The 16767-nt window shown below is 37.1% G+C and overlaps 1 protein-coding gene across 2 annotated transcripts; it reads left to right on the top strand.

The window, feature by feature from the left end:
• Positions 1-1517: 1517 nt before the first annotated feature.
• On the top strand, positions 1518-12057 carry LOC113417414 (uncharacterized). Of its 2 annotated transcripts, XM_087956049.1 has the most exons (5): positions 1562-1877; positions 5314-5365; positions 6880-7089; positions 9975-10072; positions 11604-12057. In XM_087956049.1, exons 1-5 carry the CDS (start codon positions 1821-1823, stop codon positions 11622-11624), a joined length of 438 nt encoding a protein of 145 aa, XP_087812175.1. In that variant the 5' UTR covers positions 1562-1820; the 3' UTR covers positions 11625-12057. The 2 variants fall into 2 exon arrangements, with proteins under 2 accessions (XP_026531592.1, XP_087812175.1); XM_026675807.2 differs by lacking the exon at positions 11604-12057 and having other exon boundaries at positions 1518-1877; positions 9975-11021.
• Positions 12058-16767: the final 4710 nt, after the last annotated feature.

The following is a 16767-nucleotide window of genomic DNA, read 5'->3' on the forward strand; positions in this document are numbered from 1 at the left end:
GCATATCCAATACACAAACATAGCACTACAACAAAGAGTGTTAAGAACTTCAAGAGCTTTCAAAAGTCCAAAAACTCCTCATGAATTTGAAATGATAAAAATAAGTCTACAAGGAAAAATATACATTTGTATATATTTCTTTTAATATTCATATTTTATATTTTTCCTGTTCTGACCAACTCTGCAAAGAATGGCCCTTATTTATTTTACATTATATGCTGTCCCAATTAGTGCAGTGTGTGTGTGTGTGTGTGTGTGTGTGTGTGTGTGTGTGTGTATTTCAGAGGTGGTATTCAGCAGGTTCTGACCAGTTCTAGAGAACCGATAGTGGAAATTTTGAATAGTTCAGAGAACTGGAAAATACCACCTCTGACTGGAGATTTTATAGTATCTTTCCTCTGCCATGCCTACCAAGCCACGCCCACAGAACCGGTAGTAAAAAAAAATGTATCCCACCACTGGTGTATTTAATGTTATCTAGATACATCATTAAAATGTCAATACATTTTGGGGGAAAAAATAGTTGAGGACAGTAATGCAATGTGAAACGTGGAATCTGCAATTTCATGAACAGCATTGCCTCTATCAAGCTTGGGACACTGTAAAATATTTTATATAAATGAAAGTTGGTGATTTTTTAATCAAAATCAACTGCCTGAATTGATTTAATTAATTGTCCAGAGTCATTGGGTCAAGCACCATACAAGTTTAATAAATTCAGCTAATATACGGTTAGCTTCTGAAATATATTTATGCCACATGTATGCTTAGGCATGGCATATATGTTCTACACATTTGTGGAGAAGAGCAACTTTTGCAGGGTGTGCATTCACTTTATTACAAAAAATGTTGACAAATTTTGACAAAAACTCATTTTGACAAAAACTCACTATTATAGGGAACAGTGACTGGTTTCTTTTTCCTCAAGATGCAATTGCAACTATTCTAAGCAATTTTTGTCCTTAAAATGTGTTCAGACTGATTTTCTGCCATAAGCCATGTATCACATGCTTTCTTTTTTTCAACTAGTGTTGGTGACATGGAATAGGCCAGGAGTCAATATTGTACAGGACTTTGCTTATATCTATTCTAGCTTTTTAAAATTCAAGGTTATCTTTCTTCCAAGTAAATACCATGAATTTTTAAATAATACTTTCTCAGATATTATTTCTCCAGTGACTTTTTTTTTGTACCTTCAATGATGAAAGACAAACACTTCTCTTGTTTGATTGTGAGAGAACAAAAAGAGAACTGTCGATGAAAAGCAAGTATGATTTTACACTAACAGCTCATCTATTTAAAATGATGGAAATATATATTAAAAAGGTTTTAAAAAATGAACGAGATTCAGCAGACCTGTGACCAGTTTTACAGACAAAGATTTAAGGGGCTACATTTCACTCAGTTATTATTGTAGTACATTGGTACGCACTGTCTGCTTCACTCCTTTTCCTTTCACACACAGATACCCACACACCCCTTCCTGGAATAATGGTACACTCCAGAAATGCCACTCTAGAGGAAGTCACTTTTCAGGACAAAGGACTTCTTTAACTACGCAGAGAGTAATTGCTGAGAAACCAGTTAGACTTGTTTGAGATAATTGGGCCCATGAACAGAAATACAGCTTTCAAGTCTAGGGAAAAGACAGCTTTTCACTATCTTTTCTCTAGATGTAAGGATAACTTTCTAGGTTTGCATTGCACCAGAGCGATGTTGTTTAAAAGTCTTTGAACTAGAAAAGCTGATGTATGAGAAGATTTTAGGGGACTGTCCAAGCAGGTGCCTGAATATACTCCAACTCATTTTGATTTTAAAAAATGGCCTTTTCCTGCTGCTTCACCTGTTGCCCCTTGATCGCAGAGCCTTCAAGAGAGGTAAGAGAACAAGTTCAACAAGCTGAATGGAAAAAGCAAAGCAAAAACACCTGAAGTCTTATCACCCTTGTTGGCAAATCTAAATGGTAGCAAAGATAAGCCAACCTATTTGGGAGGGGAAAACAAAGCTGGGAGATGGGTTCTTGATGTATGTGACGAGTTAGATAATTTGAACTCTAGTGAACAGGTTGGAGGATGGAAAGGGCTTAGTAGTGGAGGTTACAGGTAGTTTCCTATTTACAGCCATTACTGAGCTCAATTTACAGATATAAATCGTGGCAGTTGTTAAGTAGGTCACTATGTAAACCTGCACGGTTTTGTTACTTCTTTTGCAGTTTTCAGTAAGTGAACACAACACTCATTAAGCAAACCCATTTTCTTTAATGGTTGTTTTTGCCAGAAACAGAACATAAGCACCTCTCATGAATCCACCCCTGGAACCTTCTCTGGACATGAGTTCGGAGGAGGAGGATGAATGTGAGTCAGCAGGGGAAAGCACGGAGTCACGCGATGGTCCAAATTGGGGCTTGGAGAGTGCTAGCTGACAAAGCAGCCTCAACCTGATTGATTGGATGATCAAAAAGTTGAGGCTGAATAAGGAAGGTGAGCTGCAGCTGCAGAGAGTTGGCCAGAAGGCACCAAGTGAGGACCAGGAACAGCTACCAAAAGTTAGTGATGAGGAGGAGGTGGAATCCACACCTCCTCCTGATCCAAGGACTGGTAGGATAGAAAGGAGACAGGCACCATGCCACTTGGCTAGACTACTCACGAGGAGGCAATCACACCCCTTGTGAAAGGCTGTACCAGTATCACCTACTTAATCCTGTCCAGAGGACTTGAGCGTTACTGGAGCAACCTGCCCAATTCCTTGTCTTGTGTGTTTATGCCATGTATTCTGACCCATCTGACTCATGGATTGCTTCCCTGGACTTTGTGTATGCTCATTGGACTAAGTTTATCCAGTGATTCTTGTCAGGCTCAGCTCAGATTCCAAACCTGTGCAGTGTGGGCGTTTTCTGAGGACCTATTTGGGGATGTTGAATAAACACCTTTAGAACTCTTGCTGTGCATGCATGTGTGTGTGGGGAGTGGGGCACAAAAATCATGGTCACATAACCACAGGATGCTACAGACAGCCATAGAATTGTACCCAAAATGTGATCCTGTGACCACCCTAACCCCTACAATGTTTTGATATAAATAATCATAATGTGACTATCATTAGTCATATTAACTGAGTATGGTGAGACATCCCAGGTATCTTGAGGGCATCTAGAGATCATTTACCCTTTCTTAATAATTTCCATTATAATGATTTGTAATGTCATTCAGCCATTGGTTAGGTATAAAGGCTATGTTCACTACTGATATATACTTTGGCAAAGCAGGGCTGGAAATCAGCATAAATCATTAGTAAGGAAATGGTCCTCTTGTTTGAATTCAATCCCATCATTCCTGACAATTATTCTTGTTGGCTGAGACTGATGGGAATTGGAATCCAAAACTTCCTGAAAGCTTATAAGAGGGCCATGTGTTTTGCATAGATTCACACTTAGTAGAAGAGAGAAAAAAATGGAGGTACAGGTTATGTATGCCCTTCTGGAGATCTGTGAAGATCTGGCTCTTCCTCCAAGCATTGGGCTTAGATCGGGGTGGGATTCAAAATTTTTAACAACCAGTACTGTGGTGGGCGTGGCTTGGTGGTCATGTGACTGGGTGGACATGGCTTGGTGGTCATGTTATTGGCTGGGTGTGGCCAACTGAATATCACTCACATCGAGGCACACATCTCCTCACCTGGCCTCTCATGACTGTGGGGATGCTGCAACAGTTGTAAATGTGAAAAATGGTCATAAGTCACTTTTTTCAGTGACAATGTCAGATGGTGCTCCATTCAGAATCGAAGAAAGAAATACTTAGACTCCATTAATTAGAGAAAAGATATCTTATACTGAAAGTCAAGTGGTAGCAACAAAAGAATTCTGAATCTGAGAAAATGAGCATGTAAATCACATATACAAAGTGATGGCAAGGTTCCCACCTCCAATAGTTCAATTGGCTCATCCAATGAAAAGTTGTGTATAGCATCATGTAGGCATTTCCAGGTGGTGATGAAGCCTCTGTCCATTGACCTTGACATATTTTGATAAAGAGTTGCAGCTGCACATAGCATAGGATAGAAGCCTAAGCAAGAATCCCCACCACAACTTATAGAGTTCTGTTTTGTAACACCTCCAGTTTGCTTCCCATAACCATGTCCCCCCCTCCTCCCCCGTTACTTATGACAGCTGAAAGATGCAAAGCAAAGGAAGAAAATCTTGAAGGCTAACAGCCATTGTAACTTTGAATGGTCACTCCACACAAGCAAAGTACCAACAAAGGAGGGGGGAAAAAACCCCAGAGAAGTTCCAGAGACAGGAAGTCTAGTCCTGCCAAGAATGTAATAAGGGTTAACGGAGAGGCAGTTTCTGTAAACAACACCAGAATGTTTCCTTCCTGCCTTCCTTCCAGGATTAGGGCAATAATTTCTTCTAACAATCAGTTCTCAGAACTGCTTAGAATGTTAACAACCGGTTCTAGAGAATAGGTGCAAACTGGTAGAATCCCACCCCTGGCTTAGATGGGCATTGAGCTGTCAGGATGTGTGGCCTGGCACCTGGAGAAAGGATACACTTGTTTTAACTATGTATTATGGATTATTGTGAGCTACCTAGAATCATTCTACGATATAGGCAGTCATATAATTCCTGTAAATCATTAAATATATGGGATTTCATACTCTGGTTATATGCAGAAGGTTGCAACCCAATTCCTAAATCAGCATTAGAAATTGGATCCTTAAAGTCAAAGTTCAATACCTGTATAAAACAAGTAGACCCTATAGCTTGAACTCCATTCCATCATGTAAGAGAGGCAGAATTCTTTGCCGGGATGGACAGCTATAGAAATCAAATAAATAGAGTCCTGTTTGAAAAAAATTCCAGAATCCCGGGATCCCACTTTACCCAATAATTATGAAGTAAATAATCAATTATATAATAGCAATAGCAGACTTACATACCACTTCACAGTGCTTTATAACCCTCTCTAAGTGGTTTACAGAGTCAGCCCTATTGCCCTCAACAATCTGGATCCTCACTTTACTGACCTCAGAAAGATGGATGGCTGAGTCAACCTTGAGCCAGCCAGAATCGAATTCTGCAGTGAGCCTGCAATGCTGCATCCTAACCATTGGGCCATTGTTACTCAATAGTATTAAGAGAAGCATCTCAGCTTAGCAAACGTTTAATAATAATAATAGATGTAACATTTCACAAAATAAGGTATCTAGCTCTAGAAGCACAAAGCATCTGACTCCAAAGATTGGCAATCTCTGAAAACATTGGGGGCAGGGTAAATGCATTTACTTTTAACAACCTTTTTTTCCCTCACACAGAGGGAACGTCTGAATCCTCAGCATTCAAGAAATCGTGAAAGGATCAAAAATGGTAAAGCTCTGGGTTATTTAAATGTTTTTGCTTTCTTTGTATTACAGGTATGTTCAATATTATAGAGAAACTGAATTATGATTAATTATAATTGAAATTGTAAGAAATAATTTTGAAATTGTACTTTTTTCTCCACACACAACTTTATGTGAATACATATTTAATGTAATTGACCATCTCTCATCCAAATCTCTCATCTATCTATCTATCTATCTATCTATCTATCTATCTATCTATCTATCTATCTATCTATCTATCTATCTACCTATCTATCTATCTATCTATCTATCTATCTATCTATCTATCTATCTATCTATCTATCTATCTATCATCTCACTTGAATCAGCAGAGCAATTGAAAATGCAGTTTCAGCCTGAATGCTGTTTTCAATCTGATTTATATTATCCTTTCTGGAAATAGGAACACACTGTTTTATCCTCTCCAAAATATTCCAGAAGTAAATATTTTTTTCATCTTTCTTGAACAGAATTGTTTTTCTCTAAAAAATTAGATTTTTATAATATTTTCAAAATGAATTCAGCTGTAGAGATATACAATATAGGGAAACGAGAGTTTGCACATAAAATGCTAAGTTTCCCCTTCTTTCTTTCTGGCATGTGCTGAAAATACTTCCAGAAAATGGATGAAGTATTCCATTGTTTGGAAAAATTGCAATTCTGCAAGTTTGAAAAATAAACTGTAACCTGAACTGTGTTGTCATAGAGTCACTGGTATGATTTTAATTGGATAATTCAAAGTTTAATTATGGCTCCATTTCTTATTCTGATAAAGTTACTTCGTTAATATCATGGCTGCGATTTTTCAAAAGTGATTTGAGAGATTTGAAATGCCAGTTTCCCATTAAAATTAATGACAGCTGGCTACTGACATTACTTGGGATATATTTTAAAATATCAACCAGTCATTGTTATAAAGATAAATCATTCTTTTATCCCAATATCTATGACATGTTCTAAACCAACGATCTCAAACCTGTATGGCTTGATGGCCTATGGGAGGAGAGGGGTGGACTCCACTTATGCAAGTTGAGCTCTGCGCAGTCATGCGGCCCAGTTCCAGACAGGCCACCGCCCAGTAATGGGCTGTGATTCAGAGGTTGGGGACCCCTAATCTAGACTAGACATTCCCTGAATTATATTGCTCTGATAAAGTGCTTCATTCTCCAATGGTCACAACTAGACATATTTTATACCACAAGCATGACTATAATAAGCCTTATCCTTAAAAGACAATTGCATCAATGCCAGGCCCCACGAAATTTATTGGCAAGAGGGACAATATCTTCCTGTAACAACTAGGTAAGTGCACACAGAAAAGATATGTAGATAGGATTTTCTATCATAAATAGAAATGTTCTTGGCAGAGAAATGACTGAAGATTCTACCTCAGAGCAGAGAACAGAGGAAATGATCATGTTCCTATTAATTACTTAGTGACTCTTACTTATTTGTGATATTGTATTCAAAATAGCACTGTGGCTTCTATTTTTCTAGTTAATTTCACCAAGGGGACACCCCTTACCATGAAACGAGTCAATGTGCCTGAATTTGATGCACTGTTCAATAGTATTGCTGAGACCTTCAATAAGCAGCAAGATCATTGTTTGTCCCTCCAAGAAGCTACACAGACCTTAAGGAATTCCTATGACTGTTCACCTGTAAGCAGCCTTTCTGTTTGCATGGAGAAGATCTTGCAGGAACATAGTAAGTTGGTAGGCAATTAATGCTGTAGAACAGTTTGAATCGAAGAGAAAATGTTGGTGTACAGGATGCCAGCAAGAATATACTTCCACCTCTTGCTTTTGTGTTGCTTAGCTGCACTAATTATAATGTATAGGGACTAACCCAATCTAGGTTCACATTATTTCATAATACTCCATCATATTCTCTATATTCAAAATACCGTGTTTCTCCAACAATACAGCCTCCACCAATAGGAAGGCCCAGCATGATTTCTAGGCATGAGATGAAATTAAGCCCCACCCACAAAATTTAGGCCTATTTAAACCATGTGTTTCCCCACCATGTCTCACATTGTTCGTTAGAACTACACGAGGCGAAGAGAAATGGGGGGGGGGGGAAGGGTGGAGGGGGGAAGAAAACTTGCCTTTAGGAGTGCCCTGCAGTTAGCCTAGGCTAGAATACCCCAATAGCTGATAGAAGCTCCCCGAAGGACGAGTCCCCAGCCGCTTCAGGGAGTGGCGTGGCTGCCCGTGTCCCCTTGCCTTTAGGCAGTCTCTTTCGGGCGATGGAAGCTCCCCAAGTGCAGTCACCAGCCACTTCGATCGGCCAGTAGAAGCGGCATCGGGGTGAGCACACACACACACTCCCCTCGCTGTGAGGCCGCTTCTACCAGCCAATCAAAGTGGTTGGTGACTGCACTTGGGGAGCTTCCATCACCCGAAAGACACTGCCTAATGGTGAGGGGACACGGGCAGCCACACCTCACCCTGAAGCAGCTGGGGACTCTGCCTTCGGGGAGCATTTGTCAGCCGATAGAAGCGGCCTTGCAGTGAGGGGAGTGTGTGTGTGCGCTCGCCCAAGCCGCTTCTACCAGCCGATCGAAGTGGCTGGTGACTGCACTTGGGGAGCTTCCATCGCCCGAAAGAGACTGCCTAAAGGCGAGGGGACATGGGCAGCCACACCACGCCCCGAAGCAGCTGGGGACTCTGCCTTCGGGGAGCTTTCGTCGGCCGATAGAAGCGGCAAGGTATGTGCGTATGGGCCACTCTAGGTGGGGGAGGAAATTAAGTCACCCCCCAAAAGATGGCCTAGTCGGTTTTTCAGGGGTCAAAAGAAAATAAGGCCCAGCCTTATTTTGTGAGAAAAACGGTAGAATCAGGCCACACAAACAGAAGACCAAAACTACAGAGAAAAATCTTTGTTAATCCACAGCCTACTAGTATTTGTACTGCTTCCTGTATAAATGAATGCTCCATTTTTACGGTGCAGAAAGTAGTTTTGTTCCTATGAGAGCAAATTAAATCAAATATATTACGATATTTGAGAATAAAGCATGTTTTGATAATACATGATCTGACATACCACTGGGCACTTTGATAGTGGTGATAGTTAATAAGGATATGTGGATTTGGAAATATCCACTTCATTCTTACTGCCCACTTAAATAGGGCAGTGGTACCATGGAATAGTTTTTAGCCTTTTTAACAGAAAAAAAAAACAATTTCTTTTTACAGAAACATCCACCACACAAATTTGAGGGATTGCTCCACCCTTAAACTTGTGTGGTGATATTTATGAGGTGGCCAAAAATCTTCCTCCTTGTTCACGTGTTAATGATATGATCCTCCTTTCCAAGACATTCTCCCTCCACCAAGGCTTACTGGAATGCTCAGATTGCAAGTCAATGACTCAACTGTTACCATCAGACATAATTCTGAATGCAGCACAAAAATAGCGGTGAAAATGATAAATCTAATGGATAGCCATGCTTTTCTACAAAATTGCACAATTAAAATCCTGTGTTGTGCATGAGGCATCCACAGAAATTCCACTTGTGGTTACCAACCTATAATATTGAATGTTATAGCAGAAAAATAATAAAATACCTGATTGGGAAAAAATCCTACTGACTTATGCACTGTCCAGAATTAGTTTAATTGTAGTGGTATAAAAATATTGTAAGATAAATAAATAACTGTAATTAATTTGAACTAAATTTAAATGACTTGGCTCCTCTCAGTATTTTTGGGGAGCATGGCTCCTTTTATTCATCTTGACCCTCAGGTAAGAAAACAATGCTTTATGTTATTGACAGCTCAATCCTAAAATTTTCATCCATCCAATGAGGTTTTTGGAAAGAAAAATAGTGAAATATCATGCTCTTGTTATTGCTCCTAGACAGATTGTTCAGTGCTATTATTCTAGACTGATTAATTACATGGTTCAAAACCCAAGATTCAGATTCTTTTTGCAGGATAAAATTGTTTACATTGATCAATTCAGCTTGATTTTCTGCCTCAATAAATTACCAAGATGCTTAGAATTTTAGATTTCCGTTTCCTGGATGAATATTCTACTACTTGGATTGCATGTCACAGTGAAATTATTCTTTAGATTTACCTTCCTGTATATTATCCCTTCATGTGCCTTTAAAGCTAATCTTTCCTTTGTAATGCCTGCCTTTCGAAAGAATGCCAAGAAGAATTGCCCAGTGTTTGTGAAATCTACAATAAGAAAGACAAGAAATGAGTTCAGAATTTACTCATAGGGAGATTTATCAAGTATTTTATCACTTTATGCTGGATGAGTAGCAAGAAAAAGGGATTACCTGTAAAATCTATAAGGATGGTTTTGCAAAAGAGCATACCTCTAGTTCTATGCAAAGGATTACAAGCAAATGCTCTGGTTAATCTTGGCTTAATATTACCAAATTACTATTACATCTCTCTCTCACACACACCTATAAATGTATGTATTCACCTGTGTCCCTGACAAATAAAGTAGAAATAATTAGATTTCATGGCATTGTAATATCTTTGACAGTTGGCCACTATTTGAAGTTTTCTTGAGACTCAAACAATTGATCCTAATCGCTATTTTGAGGTTAACATCTCTTTGTTTTTCAGGTGCTTACAATGTCCAGGTGTGTATGGAAGGATACAAGTTTTGGCTAGATGTGGGAGTGGAGGAAGTCCCTCAGAAACTGAAGCAGACTCAGCAGCAGGTGAGGAAATTGAACTTTGCCACCAAAGGAATAGTTAGTACAACAATAGAAGAGATGATTTACTCAGTTCACCAGTGCCAGGACAGTTTGATGGAGAAAGTGAAAGACTCATCACCTGAGTACCTAGACTGGATGCGTCTCGAAAGCAATCTGAAAGAAAATATTGAGAAGATAAATCAAGCACAGAAGTGTTCAGAGGAGTATAGAGAAGAAGCCAATTATGTGCTGTTGAATATGGCAAAATCAGCAAATTTGACACTGTAAAGAGAATGAGCAAGTTGCATTCTGGTGTTTTTTTTTAATTGATTTTTAAAACAAACATGAACAAACAAAACATAAAAACATCAAGCCATCTTCCATATATATACATACAGTGTGCCAGTTGGTTTACAAATTGTTTTGTGCTTCCATTTCATAGTCTTCAATTACAATTACATTGTATATACTCCCGTACTTTCAATCAAATATTAAATACATTAATATCATTATTATTCAATCATTTGACTATACTTTTATTCATTCATGTTTTACGAAATAATCATATTTTACTTAATTTGTTTTATAACGGTTCATATTATCATCCCAAATCTATCCTAAAATCATTTTGTAGATATAATAAGAAAAGAATACTTCTTTATGTATTTATTATTTTCTAAGAATCTACATATTTCATTACTATGTTTTATTGTCTAACCATTGATAGAATAGATCCCAAATTTTATAAAATTGTTTATCATCTTGTTCTCTAATTTCAAATGTCAATCTACTCATTTCAGCACATTCCAATATTTTCTTAATGATTTCCTCCTGTGATGGTGTTTTCTCATTTTTCCAGTTTTTAGCAAATACAATCCTAGCCGCTGTTAATACATTTACAATCAGGTATTTCAAGTCTTTACTATATATTTCAGGTAAAATTCCCAATAAAAATATCTCTGGTTTCAAATCTATATGCTTTTTTGTCATTTTTTCCAACCACGTGTGGATTTTAGTCCAATATTTTTTAGCATCCGCACATGTCCACCACATATGGTAATATGAGCCAGGTGTCTGATGACATTTCCAACATTTTTCGGATTTATTCTTGAACATTCTTGCTATTCTTGTCGGGGGGAAATGCCACCTGTAAAACATCTTATACAAATTTTCTTTATATGCTGTTGACATTGTCATTTTATAATTTTGAGACCACAGTTTTTGCCATTTCTCTAGATCAATCCCATATCCAAAATTCTTCCCCCAAGCAATAATAGTTTCTTTAACTTGTTCTTCTAATTTAATTTCTAATAAATATCCATACAATTTTTTAATCACCTTTTCATCAGTACCTGTCAAAATCTTATCTAAGTCAGTCAGTTTATCATAGAAACCTTCTGTTTTAGAATCTTTATCATACCTTGAATGTATTTGCGCATATGAAAACCAATCATCTTTATACCTTGTTCCTCTAGTTTTTGCATAGATTTAAGTTCACCCTTTTCATTTAATATTTCACCATATCTAACTGTTTGTTCCTTTTTGTATATTATAGGATAAGGAAATGCTTCAATAGTCGATAACCAGACTGGAATTTTCAAATAACATTGTCTTTTAATCTTCTCCCAGTTTAACCACAGAGACTCCCGTATATAATGTCGCATTCTGTTTTTCTTATCTGAAAGATTCATCAAGTTGCAACAGAAAACCCCATGGGAATATAATTTGGCTACATGGGCTATTTTAAATTTTGAAGTTAGAATATACCCAGAAATCTCTTATATAAATGCCATATGCCCATGGTCTCCAGAAAAATCTTAATTTTTCTGAACATAAATCTTAAATATTCAGTAAGTGAAAAAAATTAACTAACAAATTGACTCTGGGAAGATGTTTTCTTTTGACATCTGTCTTTTGCAAAAGATAGGACGCCTTAAATGCAGTCATTCCAAAGATTGTTCTATATATAAAGGAAAAGGAGATAATAAATAATGAAGCTGATTTATAAATTCTTGTAGAGTGTAAAAAGTTTGTATTTTTACAGAATGGACAGATCTTGTAGAATATACAGAGGCTTTCACATGTCAAAGTTTCTAATCCAATCAAGCTATTCAAGACATAGAGCACTTCACACCTGTTTTTAGCTTAAGGGGAACATCTTCTCTGGAATTATAGACCAATTTCTTTATTGAGCAATGATTATAAAATGTTTTAATCAGTTTTGGAGACAACCCAAAATGTACTTAGAGGAATTCATTCATGAAGATCAATGTTAATTGTCTATTTGAAAGATAATTTTTAAAAAATGCCAGAACTGTGCTGGATGTAACAAAGTGACTACCAACAGCGTAATGAAAAACAAGCTGAACTGATATTCTTAGCCTAAGAAAGCCTTTGATCATTTGTACTGGCCCTTTTTGTTTAAAGTTTTGGAAGATATAGACTTTGGTAAGAATTTTATTCAAGGAATCAAGTTGACATATATATCTCAAAAGGCTTGAGTTATGGTTAATGGTGATTTCATTAAGCCAAAAAAATGAACAAAACTTTTTGGATATAATATAGAGTTGAATCAGTAGGAATGTATGTGGAAGAAATGATTGAAATTTATATTGAATTATAACCTTAAATTTAATTTTTGTAAAATGATACATTGCTGGTAGTTGATAAACTGTGAAAAACATACAAGGGAATTTCAAATATTTGTTGGAAATGTAATCAAACTGAGAGCATTTTTCCCTCTTTGGTGGACATGCATGAATGTTAGAAAATATTGGGATCAAGTATGCATTCCGATTCAAAAGACTTTAAAAGTGAACGTACAACTGAAACCAGAGAACTTTCGAGTTTAACAAATAAACAAGTGGAAACATCTTATGGAACTTTGCTTTCATATATGAAGAGACCAACAAAATTTTTATATGTCCAAAGGTGGAAGGACTTAAAGTTACCTATAATGGAGGAATAAATGGTGAAGCTGGTGGAATTTTTTTTTTTTTTTGTACTTTAATGCAGAAAAGTTGGAAGACCAATGTGATTCATATTTTTTTTTAGATATTTGCACTTGGTGTTGTACATTTGGCATCTGGTTTTTGGGGGGAGTGGGAGTGGGATGTTGGTAAAAATGTCAAGAAAGTCAAGATGGTGTCAGGACTGAATGATTGAAGGCCCACCCCATTTTTAAACTCATTGGTATATTTCCTTATTTCCTATCTAGTTGTAAGTGACACACTATGATAATTGTTGGGCGCTGATAGAAAATAAATCTCTATGGTATGAACAATACATACTTTAATAACATTTTGATAATTTATTACTCATTGCATAGGATTTTAATTCAGGATCAGTATTGGAAATTAATTCTAATGCAGAGGTAGTAAAATCAAACTATAATGAGAATTGATGTTTTACCTTGTTCTAAAACTATGCCTTTTTGATGCCTTTAAAAAAAGTTTTACCCATAAAAAGGTATTTTATTCTGCTTTATTCTGAAAATTCTGAAGATATCTTCATGTTGTATCAGTCATTTGTCTGTTTTAAGAATTTGGAAAGGCACCACTATATGATTCTAGAACTGTAGAGAAATTGTATAATTTTTTTAAAAAATTATGCAATCTGAATTGAAAATAAATTTTGGAAAAATCTTAAAAGAAAAAGATAGTTTGATGAAGTTAGTGCTGAACAAAATTCCTACAGTTTGAATGAAAAAGAAAGTATCAAAATATATACCACAGAGCAATCTTTGTACAATGAGCCAGAAAGTACTGGTATATTATACTGAGCACTCAGATGATATATATCAAGTGCTACTGAATTCATGTAATTTGCTTAGTAGAATACTTTATACTTTATAAACTAATATTATTAGATAACCCATTATATATTAACTTATTATTGCATATGATATTATATGCAACAGTCATGTAACAGCATGGGTAAATCTGGTCTATATCTGCAGACATTAAATGTGAATAGCTATTTTTCTCTCAAACCACACAGCAAGCAATGTAGCAGTACTTGTACATGAAAATAACACATTTAATGGAATACTTATGAGGTATTAGTTTTCTGTGTCTGAGAATTTTCACATCGTCAAAGAATACTATAATTACCCACAGGCATGCCACAAACCTCATAATCATTATGTATTTGACTCAGTCCAATGTATCCAGACATTTGTTAATGTACAGAACATACATTATGGAATCACTAAGACACCCTTTCTGGTTTTCTTTTAGGAATAAATACTTTCATACTATAGAAAGTGCTCAGTTCTTTGCTTCTTCTCTCTGTCTCTCTGTGCTTAAAGTATGTTCTGCTGAATGCAATTTTTCAAAGTGCATCTAGCTATGTACTGTATTCTTTACCTTGTCAGTGTTTCTCTATACCAGATCTTTTGCCTAGCTATTATTACAAATAACTCAAGATGGCAAACATACCTAATACTCCTTCCTCCTCCTATTTTCTCCACCACCACCAAAACAACCCTGCAAGGTTGGTTAGGCTGAGAGAGAGTGACTGGCTCAAAGTCACCCAGCTGGCTTTCATGGTTAAGGCATGGAGGGAAATAAACATAACACATTTCCTGCAGCTCATGAAAGCACTTCTTTATTAAACTTCCTTATCAAACTAATTTATATAGTCACCCATCTCATAAACAAGTGACTCTGAGAAGTATACAGCAGAGCACTCCTCTCTGTCCCCGGATTTCTCAGGCAAAAACAAAGGGAAAAAAATGAAACCAAAACAACTGCTTTCTCCTTGCCTTCTTCTGTTGAAGTTCCCCATGACATCTCTGCTTGCTTAGTCCTTTTGCTTGCTCAGTTAGTTGGGTGATTAGCCTCTTTCAGACAATTTGGTTATTTCAAAGCCAGGAGGCCTTCACCTTGCTCCAAAGGCACTGCCCTTCTGCTTTCATACCATAGAGAAGTGAAATATTTTTATATAATGTCTCTCTATCCAAAAGCTTAAAGCTAGCAGATTATTACTTGGCAAGCCACTGAGCCAAAGCCCGTAAACCAAACAGTCTGGGAAGGATTCCCTGTGCATACCGCCAAAAAGCAAGAAGCAAATGATGCAAGCCCACCCCTTTGTTGTGACTGATGTTAAACATTTTCTTTTCTGGAAGATGTAGGAGACTGGGAAAACAATGAAAGAGGAAACCTATGAGAATACGTTCCGTATATTCCAGCTTGACTTAGTTTTTCTTAGTGTGTCCCCCTGCCAATGCCATCTTACAAACTTCCATTCAACAGTTGCATAGCAGATATTAATGAACTAATTTCAATTTGTTTCAACTTGAAGAGAATATTTAACAGGGGGTGTGGGTTAAGTATCTAGCTGTCTTGGGTTGATCTCAAAGAGTTAAACTGGATTTGACCTAGTTAGTATTTGGATGAGAGAATACCAGCAAACCCCACTGTTAAAGCTAGGGTTAGGAAATAAAAGCAGAACAAAACAAAAATCCCAAAAGAAATTAAAATTACTTCAGTGTTTTTACAAACAGAACTTACAGGGATGTGTCCATGAAGTTGTCTGAAATTGAACTCACTCAAAGTAGCTCAAAGCTTTATAATTGGCATATTATGGCCACAATTCCCCTTCATTCTCCACCACTTACTTTATTTTATTTACTTGGTACCCTCTGTTCAGAAAGAGGCTTCCTGCTCTATGAGACCTGGAGGCCTTTTAATTTAGTCAGGAATGACTCGGTATAGTTGGACACAGGAGTCATATATACCTATTACTTGCCTGAAAAAAGCAAGGAAATTATAATTACAAATTACTAGGAAATGTAAGACCATTTAGCTGACTTTTAAGATTGCACAGCCCTTCTTAAAGCATTATATGTGGAGTGATAATTCTGCAATAGGGATGTTACCACATAAGATTAAATAACTGAAAGATTAGTCCCTTTCCCATTTGAGAGCATTTTGAGTACACATAGCCTTGGTCACTTCTTTCAAGTTTCTGTCTCTCAAAATTAGTGGATTATCCAGTTTTATTCCAATACTTAGTTAGCCCTGTTGCATGCACAGGAAACAAATTACTGTCTTGTCTTCAATGATATAAAGTGAGATGCCAGAGATGAGTGAATAATTTGGTTTTGATGGGAGCCTTGAGGGTTATTTTTCAAGGACTGGACACACCACAGCATAGCAAAAGTATACACAATGCTTCATTGCAACACAAACCTTCCCCAACAATAGGCTATTGCTTTGGATCAACTATACCTTTCTAGGACTCTCAAGGTGATATTGCCACTTAAATATGTCTGTCCTTCATGTTCAGTCCTTCACACTCAGTTCAAGTAAAAGTCTCCAAGACTATAAAACAGTGTTACAACCTTTGCCTTTTTCCAAAAGTTTTTTCATTAGTTGGGTTGAGGTGCAGTTTCAGTGTGGTTGCTCCTTTTCTACATGTTGCAAAGCTCCAAACAGGACACTCACCAAGATATGCAGCTCACCATAGTTTGTGGTCCTGACAACTGAATGAAAGTCCTCTTGCCTGCTTATAATAGCTGCCAATCTGCTTCCCAGTCTTTAGGCCATTTGCTCATCACCTTGCCTGCAACACACCTACCCCTTCTCACTCTGTCTTAGCATTTGCTTTTGTAAGCTAAGGGTCCCGGGATGGGTGAGACCATTTTGGACATCCACATGTTCTTGAAATCTCTAGGTGTGATTCAATCATCACAGACAGCTTTAAGCAAAATGAAT

The sequence above is a fragment of the Notechis scutatus genome, chromosome 2, assembly GCF_049901735.1.
Source record: "Notechis scutatus isolate UNSWTSFEM ecotype Mainland chromosome 2, rNotScu1.2, whole genome shotgun sequence".
Taxonomy (NCBI): domain Eukaryota; kingdom Metazoa; phylum Chordata; class Lepidosauria; order Squamata; family Elapidae; genus Notechis; species Notechis scutatus.

Bases quoted from the DNA above. Each gene is read 5' to 3' on its own strand.
- LOC113417414 (XM_026675807.2), top strand. From the start codon at position 1,821: ATGGCCTTTTCCTGCTGCTTCACCTGTTGCCCCTTGATCGCAGAGCCT. The intron at 5,366-6,879 runs GTAAAGCTCTGG...CTATTTTTCTAG, and splicing joins TCGTGAAAGGATCAAAAATG to TTAATTTCACCAAGGGGACA. The intron at 7,090-9,974 runs GTAAGTTGGTAG...TTTGTTTTTCAG, and splicing joins GAAGATCTTGCAGGAACATA to GTGCTTACAATGTCCAGGTG.